Here is an 11,888-nt window from a genome sequence, read left to right on the forward strand (position 1 = left end):
TGTAAAATTTTCACAGGTAAGGCAATTAAACTCAAATTGAAACTCCTCGGGTGATGAGTAATGGCTTCACTCTCCTCATATTCAGATGCATCCAATTCACTTAAGTATTGAAGCTTAAATAGCTTTGGAAGGATATACTGTCTAATTGATATAAGACAAAAAAAGGAAGAGGGAAAAGTATCCCAGCTATTGGTATCCATGTAATAGCAACGCGTAAGTAAATAAACTGCAACAATGTAAATTTAGCAATAATCTCAAATGACACCTTTTCAAGAAATAATGTATGCACATCCTCAAGCACTTTGCAAAAAAAGGGTTGTCATTTCAAAAGGCTTAGTTCTTCATAACCACTTATTATGCTTAATTAAAAGCACATAAACTTTTAGGGGATAAATTTCCAGCCCATTTTTGCCAAAGTTTTCATGAATTAGATTGTCAAATTATAAGACAAATATGAAAAACCCAGAAAGGATGAACAGGAAGAGGACAATGAATTAAAGATGCCTAAGACTCACTTATATCTTCATCATGGTGCAATGAATAATATAAGGAACCTCTCCCAAAACTGAAACACAAGAGTTGTGGGCTTTGCAACTCCAAGAATCAACAGGGGTTGTCCTGTAATCAAGGAATGCATAATTCAACATAAGCTAGTAGAAATCAGTGTCTGAATAGCAATTAAGGTGCCATCTGCAAAAGAAAAAAATGTGTTAAGAAGGTATTACCATATGTTTTCATAAATATCTTTGAAATCAAGCAAATTTACATTCACAAATCCAATATCTAGAAACAGAGCATCCATAAAGAAGTGATAAAGGATTTTTGAGAACCAATGGCAGATGAAAACGAAATCACAATTGTCAATTCAATCCTCACACCAAATGCTATAACAGGAAGACCAAAGGCAAAGAAAATACAGGCCGTTGGAGCCAAAATTTTGCAGGAAGGAGAACAAATTATAGATTCATTTATAATAGTTATTAGCAACATTGTCAACATGGTTTTCTGTGATTGAAATTAGACCTCTAGGAGGCTGCAATGGCACCAAAGAAACCTCGTAATAGGTGAATAAACCTTCAATCTGCTCAGAATTGTATGACAGCGCTTTAGACACAAAAATGCCACTTTATTGGGTCTAAAACACACTTTGAAATCCTCTAGATACAACTATTGTAGCTACAACTTAAACAACAATCTCCACACCCACTTCCATGAATACTTTATCTAACACACTAAATAGAATATCACACCTCTATATGGTACTCTTACTTCTCAAACTTTACGTATTTGATGATCTCATACTCAAAGTTTGAAATGCCACTCCTATCGTTATCTAATTGACAAGTCTGATAAATAAATACTAGAAACATCAAATAAGAGTCTTGCATTCTATATTGTATCTAAAAAAAAATTCCTCCACAAATTGACCAAAAGGGGATCCTTGTCTGAGCATTTTCATAGGTTGAAAGACCTGAGTGATCAATCACCCATCAACCATAAACCAAAAAGTAAAAGATGACACTAGAGGTTAGTTCTCTGATTCACAGGCGTTGGGGATGGGGGGACGCGTTTCCAGGACGGGGGGACCAAGGGCCTAAATTTGGGGATGGCGGGGGATGGCGGCAGGGGGTGGCGGGGGGTGGTGCTCATATACTTATACATATACATATAGTACTTGCAAAACGAGTTTTGAAAAGATGTATAATAGTATAACAATATAAGAATTATATTTCAAATGAAACTATAGGAAATACCAAGATTACTTAGATTAGTAATACTAATTGCTAAATGCTAAATAAAATTTAACAAATGAAATTGTCAAATTGGAGATTTCTCATTTCTATCATACGACTCTTCACACATCACATATCAAAGTGTTTATATCTATGAATTACATATTTTACATTTTAGTTTCATGGTGCCATCACCAACCAACCCTGGATGTTTTCAACTTCTTTTTAGCATCTTTTCCTCTTTTGAGTCCTCCATCTAAAGATGATTAAAAGAAAACCATTGCAAACATGTTAAAATTTCCTTATGCCATATTAATTGAAATATATAGATAAGAGGAAAATACTCTTAAATAATAGTTGAAGGTGAATCATATGGTGACATGTATTTACCTTTGGTATTTGTGTGGAACATTTGATGATGATCATATGGTGACATGGATTTTTTATTCCATGAGTTTTGTAATATTGTATACATTTCACAATATTTATATATTTATGTTTCTCATTTCCTTCAGCTACAATTTGCGTTTATGCTTATGTGATTGATGTATACTTGTGTATGTAATCAAATGAGCCGAGTTTGATGATGTTATTGTGTCTTTAAGGTGTATTCAATAAAGGGTGCATGAAACAAGTTTTAAATATTTAAAAATCTCTAAATTTCTTGAGTTTTTCACTTTCCCGAGTCCAACCGAGTCTGAAGCCAAGTCTGACTCCGAGTCCCGAGTCCGAGTCCAAGTCCCGTTTCTTTGGTTTCAAGTCCCTCCTTTTGACATTTCTTCTTTGTTCTGATCTAGATGCATGCAGAGATTGATTCGATAACTATCTTTTAGAATGAGATACAGTTTGTAACAAATGCTTCTATTATCATTTGTATCGTTTTCAAGTATTTTGTGAACCCGTGAGGGCTTGTTCTTCTCTGTGTACATATAGAAAGTTGTGAGAAAGACTTTAAAGTCATGTATACATTTATCTTTAAATAGTCTCAAGACAATACAAGTGGAGAAGCCTTTATACCTCATTTGTCACAGTGGAATATGAAAAGGACAGCTTTCTCCAGATCTAGGGTTCGGGTAGAAGACAGTGAAATGATAACTCAGAGTCATGGACAAGGGTTTCAAAATCCTAAGTCTAGGACTAAGCCATAAAGATCAAGGACAGATCCGAAAGATCTCTGTCATAGCAAAGAGACACAGTAATGGAGAAAGCTTCAAAGATTCAAGAGCATTGCATGTAAGCAGCTAGTGTACAGTATAGCCGTGTATGAAAGAACAGTCATCAAAGATAGCACTTTCCACAATAGCCATAAAGAGAGCAACCTTTATTTGGGTATGAGAGAATTACTAATTACAGAGGAAAGAATCCTAGCCATTATGTGACAAAGAAGAACTCATAAGTGTGAGGGTCTGAGGCATCCTAGTCACGATCATTAGGATGATAGTAATAGAAAGGGCCTTTCACTGTGTAAAGCAGTGACCTTCATTAAAAAGAACAATGATCTTCATCAAAAGCAAAAGGAACCTTGATCAACCCAAAATCACATTGTAAAGAGTAGTGCAAATGATCATCTTGACAGAAAACTACAGTAGCATGTAGCAGTCAAGGCGTTGTAAGGCCAAAATCTCAGATGAAGAAAGGAGCCAGTGTAGAATGAGAATACAGTGTGACTGAAGGGGTCACCACCACAGCCAATACATCAATGCATAATCCTAAGGGTAGTGAATACACAGTCTCCAAAGACGGTATAAAAGCAGACCAAAACAGAGGTCAAAGAGGGTACATTGCCAACACGTAGTGATTTGAATAAGAGTAGTGCATTCAAGAACCCAAAAGCAGATCTAGTGACAAACATCATATGTCACTGTTACAATATTCATTACAGTCTATAATCTCAGTTAAGGAACAGTCAATGAGGGCAAGCTCATAATGAAAGCATATTGATAATCCAAGATTACAAGGTTTTGGAGCAGCCATCCAAACACAGTATAAAGGCAGATCAAAGTCACTGTGCCCGGTGACAGTGATATAGTAGCCTACAAGATGGTGAATAAGGGTCTATAACAGTCACTGTCAGACTTGAGGGAGTAGCAAGAACACTATTGCAGTCTAAAGACAGTGGCATCAATGTCATGTGATATTGTCAAGCCACAAGGAGAAGCTATACCAGAGACAGTCTAATGATCATCAAAGGAAAGGGCATTCATGGTACAAGCATTGTCAAAGCAAAATTCTAGATTTGCTAAGAGCTACAGCTAATGCGCATTAGAGCAGAGAAAAGATAGTGTCAAAACACATGATTGTAGAAGCAAAGCATTGTTATTATTATAGTGTGGTATCCTAAGCATTATCCAGTAGATCCTTGACAAAGCAATTTTGCTTTGCATACGATGAATTTGGAACTCCAAAAATGCGAAGAGTCTAGAAGATATGTTAAGGTACAGGAAAAGATACCTTCAAATGAGGACAAACAATCTATACAATGCATCAACAGCCTAATGAAAGATAAATACAATACCATGTACTAAGAACAATGATGACAAAGGTCTGTGTAATTGAGGAGAAAACTCACTACTAAGTATGGATAAAGGAACGGTCATAAGGTTTTAGCAGTGTCAAAGATAGTAAGGACTGTGCCAAACAAAATGACAAGATCACTGTCGTATTAGAACAATCAAGAAATGTAAGCATGAATATCAATGATTAAGGGTTTTAACAAGATAAATTTGATGAAGCCACAATAACAGTCCTTGAAGGAGCCATAGATAGTGTGAGATAAATGGAGGGTATGTCATCAATGCCCTTATTGTGGATGTTCAAGATACTTGAACTCAAATGTGCAATATGAGGAACAAAATCCTTTCGAAATGTTGTTGCAGTGACCAAGTATGAGAACCAGGGTTTTCAGAGCCAACATCAAAGGGTATCAAAGATATTCATGGAGCAGACACACTTAATTCAGTCTATTCCAAAGGACTGCGTAGACATACATTAAGGTCTTAAGGATTTACAATAATGATGGAACAAGGGTTTAAGCAACAGTCTAAGACTGTACCCTCTGATTTCCATAAGAAAGCAATGATACAAGGGCACATAGACAGTCATGTTTTTAGGGACATCCATGAGGGATTTATAGAGTTGTAGCCCAAGATGGAAAATACACCTTTTCTTCTTATCATTGCAGTGTTTAACCTACAAATAAAGTTGGACACAGTGGTCTCTTTGACAGTCACATTACCACAAAACCCTGTAACAGTGAATGTAGATCCACTTTAGACAACTATAAGGTTGGGTGTAGGGAAAGTTTGAAGCATTCTAAGGGATTGTTGCTATCAAAGAACAGAGCAACAACAAGGATAATGATAGTTGATAAGACCTCCAGTGCATCATTGAAAGGGCAGTGATCTTAGGTACACGAGTCCAAATAACTCAGTGAACAGAGAAAATACATCTTAGGGGCATTGAAGCCATGAAGTATATATTACAAGGATTTCTTGAAAGCATATGATTGCAGTCCAGTGATGAGACAAACTCTTTATTGCAAGAATAATAGGCTACAGCAGTAGCACTGACTGGCATCCATAGAATAGAGGACAGTCATCAAAGCTAATGCAGGGACAAGAAAATAGTCCTAGATTACAAAGTAGCAAGAGTATCAAGGATATTTCTTAATAAGAGTTTCCAGTCATGGCATTAGCACAGTAAACATAAGAATGTATGTTCATGAATAGGCATTGAATGCCTTCAAAATCACTGTCAAGTCCATTATACTGTTTATGTGAAGAAAGCCAGTAACAGAGCAGTTATTTACACTCAGACCAATGCAAATCAGTATGACAGAAGCCAAAATTGCATTAATGTGAAAGCATAATCAACAGTCATGAACAACTTACACAAACCAATAAGAGATAAGAGGCAAGAAGCAAATGACCAATGGTAATAACCGTCTTCACAACTGTGCATGTGACTGTCACAGTAAGACAGTGAGATAGAAAATTTTGCCTTGCAAGGCTAAGAGAAAGGTTGGCAGTGGGTTTGGTGAGAAGAAGAGAAGTGTGGAGACCCTAGGAGGGAGATTTGAGACCACATCAAATAGAAATGCTTGAAGTGGAGAAGATTGTTCCAAATACCTTGACTGTCTTAGTCATATAGTCATCAAGAGTGGAATTCTCAAAACAAGGTGTTGATTGAATTTCCATGGGAGAGGCCAAGATGTTTTGATCACCCTTGAAGGAGGTCTAACACATCAAGAACATAGAATTTGAGCATCCAAGTGGCATTGGTGTGACCTTTTGGACCTATGGTATTGACTGTCATAAGCATAACGGTTGTCTCAGTCCTATTTCACCAGTCATTTGGTATGTTGCAGAGGAAGTCCAAATCGAGTCTTCAGTTGTCATATTAAAGTGGAAAGCTTGTCTAATGTTTCCTAATGAAAATAAAGCCCTAAGAATGATGAGTCTCTTGTTGTGAATGGTTGTGTACTACCTTTGGGTTCAGGGACTAGTTGAAGTGTTGTTATGCTAACCGATAGATTGATCATGAAGACTCATTGCAAAGTAAAGCCCAATGTCATGTTTTGTACAATGCCCTGTCTGATGTTGTAAACCCTTATGATCCTCTGCATCAAGATCAAAGGTAACCACATTTTCAGATGTCAAATCCTAGCTTGCATTACCCATGGCACGCATTGGAACTCACAGCAAAACCCTGCCAGACTCCTTAAAAATTTGTCTCATCTGCCTTGGAACCCACAACCCCTTACATGACCAACTAGAGAATCTTTTCCATTCCACTTCAACCTTCTGAGTATAGCAGTACATATTGGCCACCATAAGCCCATGGAATTATTTTCTAGACATGACCATATCAAGGGAGTAATTACAAGAAATACAAATGAGATTTGGCCTGCTCTTGTTCAGTGATTCATGGACATTTTTTAAGTTACAGGATAATCTCTTGACAGATGATAATAAGAGCCATGCTTTTCAATATTAGTCATGCTCAAAGATTTGAGGTGGACTACATGGGCTTGTGTTATGAAGGATCTTTTCATCTTAACATGACCAATAAATGGAAAAATCTTGTTGGTGGAGGAATAAAGAAGAGCTAATGCTTCTTTTACTCTCACGTTTTTAATCCCTGTTTAGAAAGTGTGACATTCTGTATCATTTGCACAGGTAAAGGTGTAAAAGGTTATGAAATCTTGCATGATGAATCACCTGATTAATTACTCAATATTTGTAATCAGCTTTGTGCATCGCCTTTCTTTACCAAGTTTCCAGAAATTCAATTGGGTCTCAAAATTAAGCTAAATTATCATAATGGAGGTTTTTCTCTGATGGCAGCTAAATCAACTTATGGTCCTACTAAAAATCAGTTTCAGTAGTGCTAGAGTGTTCTGGTCTCTAATTAGTTGGCTTTCAATATTTATATTGTCATGGGTATAATTTTCATTTTCAAAGTTGGAGTAAATAACTATAAGTGAATGCATCACCCATCTTATTGTGTGTTGCGGTTAAGTTTCAATTTCTAAAACTGAAACAGAATCATAAAAATATCGTAAAACAGATGTTGAAATAAATCCAAATACACATAACATGCAACCATATTGTGTATTTTCAATTACTGATTGCATTATGTAGTTCAAAGCATGCATTGGAGAAAGCAGATTTTCAACACCTTATTGATTTATTGATTGATTGATTTTGTGTGAAACATGCCTTGTTGATTTACTAGTATTCCAATAACTCGTTGACTGACCTGTCCGTGTTGATAAGCTGGTGTATCTTTCTTGTTTGCATAAGCTGAATAGCCAACACAAGCATACTTAAAATCTTCCAAGCTCCGTCCCTCATTTGAAACTTCTATATCAGACTCTAATTCAACATAGTTTGGTACTGTTCATTCAACATTTAAAATAGTAAGCATATTTCGCCAATGTTTTAGCTCTTCTAACCTATTAACTTCAATATATAAATTACATAAATTGAATGTGTAATGGATGAAGACCTAATTGGAGAGGCATAAAAAGAACTCTGGAAAGAAATTCCAAACAAGCAAGCAGCCAGGAAACAGAGAAAATGTGTGGTAAATAAAAAAAAAATAGTACACAGAAAAATAAATGAGAAATGGTAAGAAGACCAAAAGGGAACTTATAAGGCTTATCTCCCTTAAAGTGCATATCATGCACTATCTACTTTAAAAGGCTTTGGATCTTCCACAACGTTACCAGAGACATCAGAGCTTACAATTTTTTCACCATAGATACTCGAAACTTTTGTCATCAAAGATCCTGCTGCAAATCTGTCTTTAGGCACTACATCAAGCAATTGTCTATTCATTCATTTAAAATTAAAAAACATTACGACAAACTAGAATCCATGAGTAGTTTGGTGTAAGCTCTAAACTACATGCATGAATAAAAATTCAAGAAACTCGTGATCAAACTAAACAGAGAAATTTTGCTTTCCCTTTGTTCAATTTCAAGACTGCATCCTGTCAATCACCACATATACAGTGTGAGTTGGCATAATATGAAAGCACATGTACACCTTAGTGGAGGTCAAATGTTTGAATCCATAAGGTGGTGGAGTTTTACACTTTAGTATACAAAAATACAAAGGTAAATAGAGATAAAAATAGAGTTGTCTAATGTTGGCATGATGAGGCCTAATACATTGACTTGGTGTCTCACTTGGCAGTGATGTAACCAAACTGCCTTCATCAGTCATTCCTATTTAATGCCTGTATTTTAGAATATATACCCAGATTGCTTTGCCTCAAGCAATTTGATTGTCAGCTAATATTATTCCAACAACGTTTCAAACTATATGTGGACCTACAAGAAATGTGAAACTTTGCATTATTATTCTGCCATGCTAGCTTTGTTTTAAGGCGTGTCCTTCGATTTAAGTTTACATATTTCCATTTCCTTGCATTGTGTTGCTTATAATTTCTTAATACTACTTCTTTAGAAACAACCAAATTCTGAAAATAGATAAATTTTAATACTACGTTATTATTTTCTTGTTGGGTTTTTAGCATGGGAGAATCACCATTGTAGAATGCCATCATAGAGCCTCACAGTAATGATATTTATCTGATTACAGGAAATTAAGAGTAATTTCCAATCAATAGCTTTTTTGTGGAGTAAAAATTCAGATAGAAAATGCAGGATGGAATTAGAATGCCATCTTGGAAAGCTTCAGAACCTTGACAGATTCTTTAGGAATGATTCCCGCAAATGGGCCTCTGTTTCTCAGCATTCAAATTATCACATACACACTGCACCACAATCTCCTTCCTTGCTTCCAAACTATGAATAGAATTGTTCTCCTTCCCTTGCTAGATGCACCTGAAAGACCTTGAAGAATGACTTAAAGCAGCAAGCATGTTCCCACTTTCCTTCCTTCCTCATCCATGGAAAATTTGAGATAATTTGATTGCTAAATATTATTTTTTTGGGCATAAGAAAGCCAGAACGCATCCTACATCATTGTTTTAGTATACACGATCAGTCATTCTTGAGTTCAGGACTATTTTCAGGATATATGTTCAGGATCCAATTGTCAATTTTGATTGCCTTCCAATAAATAGTACCATGGGTGTACAATGCAACTCTGTTTCAGTTCAAGAATCACCCAGTTTATTGAGCAAATAATATGAGAGAACTTTCAATATCATAATGCACCTCTATTTCATATCATCTGTTGATGATCTCTCTTTATATCTCATCCTCAAAGATTTGGCCTCTCCCTTCTCCCAAATTCAATTGAGAAAGAGACGCTGAATGAAGTATGTGTGTGCAGTGGAAAAAACCCTAAATTTGCAAACTTATCACTCATAAGTCATAATCCTTTTACTGCTTGTGAATTATTCAAGCGCTGAAATTTTGCCAGACTAGCTAGTTGTGACCATTAATGTTAACTTGTGTTTCATTCTAATTTCACACATCAGTGCCAAATGTATGGCTGCTTATATAAACTCCTCACTTTTTCTTTTAAAGCACCGTTCAAAAAGCAATCAGTAACCTTTTTAAGGAATCATTTCAAAGCATATAACATTCTGGAATTTTCATTGCAATATAATTTTGCAAGCGGAACTACAAGATAAAGTTTTACAACATTTGAAATAAAGAATTAAGAACTAAATTAAATGTAATTTATTGTATATCCGTAAAGTGGGAAAAGTGACGAACATACACATACTTATCTGAATAGTGTTGTTGTTCAAATGCAATCAAAAATATTTTCTTCAGAATATTCCAAAACCCTCTAATTAAGCAGAAATTTTCAGACAGATAAATTTCTAAAGAGAACTATAAAAACCAATTTCAGCAGTGTTTGCAATAAACATGCCTTTCTGAAAAGGCTCCACACTCAAAAAGTAGTCTAAACACATCAAATAGGAGGAGTTAAAGCAGTAAAGTACCAGGAGTATCATAAGAGAGTCCTAAATTCAGACCCCGGTAAACACCATAAAGTTTTAATACAGAGAATATAGCATCCAAGTCCCTGGTCCAAATCGCAAGGGCAAATGATGAGTTAAAATTGAATTATATCACATCCAAATTGGGGTAAATATTTAATATTGGAATACATATCACATCAACTTGCTGGTTCAAATCCCTTGGATACATGATGTAGCGTTAAAATTGGATAAAATTCCACATCCAACTTGGATAAAATACCATGTCTAGATGCAGCCTATACAACACAAAGGAAACTTGCCAAAATATTTAAAAAGTGATAGGAACCTAAAAAACCTAGAAAGTCTAACCCAGAAGTTTAATGCAAACTTAATCTGACCCAAAAACTTTAATCCAACCAAAGTGATTGAAAAATGAATAAATTAAAATTTAGAACCTTCATATTTTTATATATCTCCGTCAGAGACCACTTCCCAAAGAAAATCACAGAAAAATCCTCCAGAATGTCTTAAAGACCCCCAACGGTGATACAAAAAATACTTACACAGTTTTCCAGCATAGGCATTTTCTATTTCTATAACATCTAAAAAATACAAATTCATTGCAATTTCCTGTAACCATAGACATTTAAAGTCTACCAAAATTCATGAGAGAAGTTGGAACCAAAAAATAAGATGAGGGATAAAACCTAACCTAATTTGGGAACATTTGCAGGATAAACATGAATTGGCGTACCTTGTTGTAAAGCCCTGTTGAATCCAACGCAGAGACGGTTGCGGTTTTGATCTTCAACTACGAGGAATAAATACGAGCAACCCTTGCAAGACCTGGCCTTATTAGTGATCTTGTTCGATCCCCCTTGATTTGTACTGCTGTTATCTTCTTTGCTCATTTCGAATCCTCATTCTTCGCCCATGGGGTTTCAAACCCTCCACCTCCCTAGGCATATATTACCACTACTGTAATCTGAAATAACTGAGACCACGGCACACATTGGAACTCACAGCACAACCCTGCCGGCCAATGAGTAGCGCTCATGAGTGTGAGAGAAGCCATTGCAAGGTACAGCCAAAGGCACGACCATGCCGGAAATATTCGATGCAGGAGCAAAGCTTAAACTAGCCATGGGTTGAAATTCCCTAAACACCAAAAAAGGAGTGGAAATTTGCTAAAAAATTACAGAATTTTTTCTGCACAGCCATAGTCAGGGCAAAATTAGTACCTTCTCGAGTCCTGCAGGATGGATGCCCCTTCCTTCACAAATCGGTCTCTCCCATTGATTATCGATTGACTCTTGCCGCTCTCTGAAGGAGCCCTTGAATGAAGTACGAGAAGGAGCCCTCGAATATTGAAGTAGCGTAATCCTTCCCGCCATTGAAAACTGCATGCCAAAAATGATGCCACGAGTTGAGCGAGAGGAAATGAAATGTTTAGTTTTAGTTTCTTTCTTATTGTCTTAATTTGAGACAATTAAATAATAAAAAATATATTTAAGACAAAATTAAAATTTTGTCTTAAATTAATGTCTTAAACACCTCCCTTCAGTGTTAGTTTTAATGTTCTCCAGAACTAGCATTCTCCAAATTGAACATTAATCTTTGTAAATTCAGAAGAAAGTAAATGCTTTGTGCACTCCTTTTTTCGTCTGATAACTTTAGTTTCACGCATCAACACACCTATCTTGTTGCTCTTTGATACTTTTGTCCTCGATGACAAGAAAGTAAAAA

At 35.9% G+C, this 11,888-nt stretch overlaps 1 protein-coding gene across 4 annotated transcripts; it reads right to left on the bottom strand.

The window, feature by feature from the left end:
- Positions 1–201: 201 nt before the first annotated feature.
- LOC131032650 (uncharacterized) lies at positions 202–11,587 on the bottom strand. Of its 4 annotated transcripts, none has more exons than XR_009372372.1 (4): positions 10,897–11,587; positions 10,164–10,246; positions 7,494–7,630; positions 202–690 (listed from the first exon to the last, which is right to left on the bottom strand). XR_009372372.1 is itself a non-coding variant. In XM_059220071.1 (4 exons), the coding sequence occupies exons 2-4, from the start codon at positions 11,051–11,053 to the stop codon at positions 679–681; spliced, it is 306 nt and encodes a 101-aa protein (XP_059076054.1). In that variant the 5' UTR covers positions 11,054–11,174; positions 11,384–11,587; the 3' UTR covers positions 202–678. The 4 variants fall into 4 exon arrangements, 3 of the variants coding, with proteins under 3 accessions (XP_059076054.1, XP_059076055.1, XP_059076053.1); XM_059220071.1 differs by lacking the exon at positions 10,164–10,246 and having other exon boundaries at positions 10,897–11,174; positions 11,384–11,587; XM_059220072.1 differs by lacking the exon at positions 10,164–10,246 and having other exon boundaries at positions 10,897–11,300; positions 11,384–11,587.
- Positions 11,588–11,888: the final 301 nt, after the last annotated feature.

This window comes from Cryptomeria japonica, chromosome 4 (genome assembly GCF_030272615.1).
Source record: "Cryptomeria japonica chromosome 4, Sugi_1.0, whole genome shotgun sequence".
NCBI classification, from domain to species: domain Eukaryota; kingdom Viridiplantae; phylum Streptophyta; class Pinopsida; order Cupressales; family Cupressaceae; genus Cryptomeria; species Cryptomeria japonica.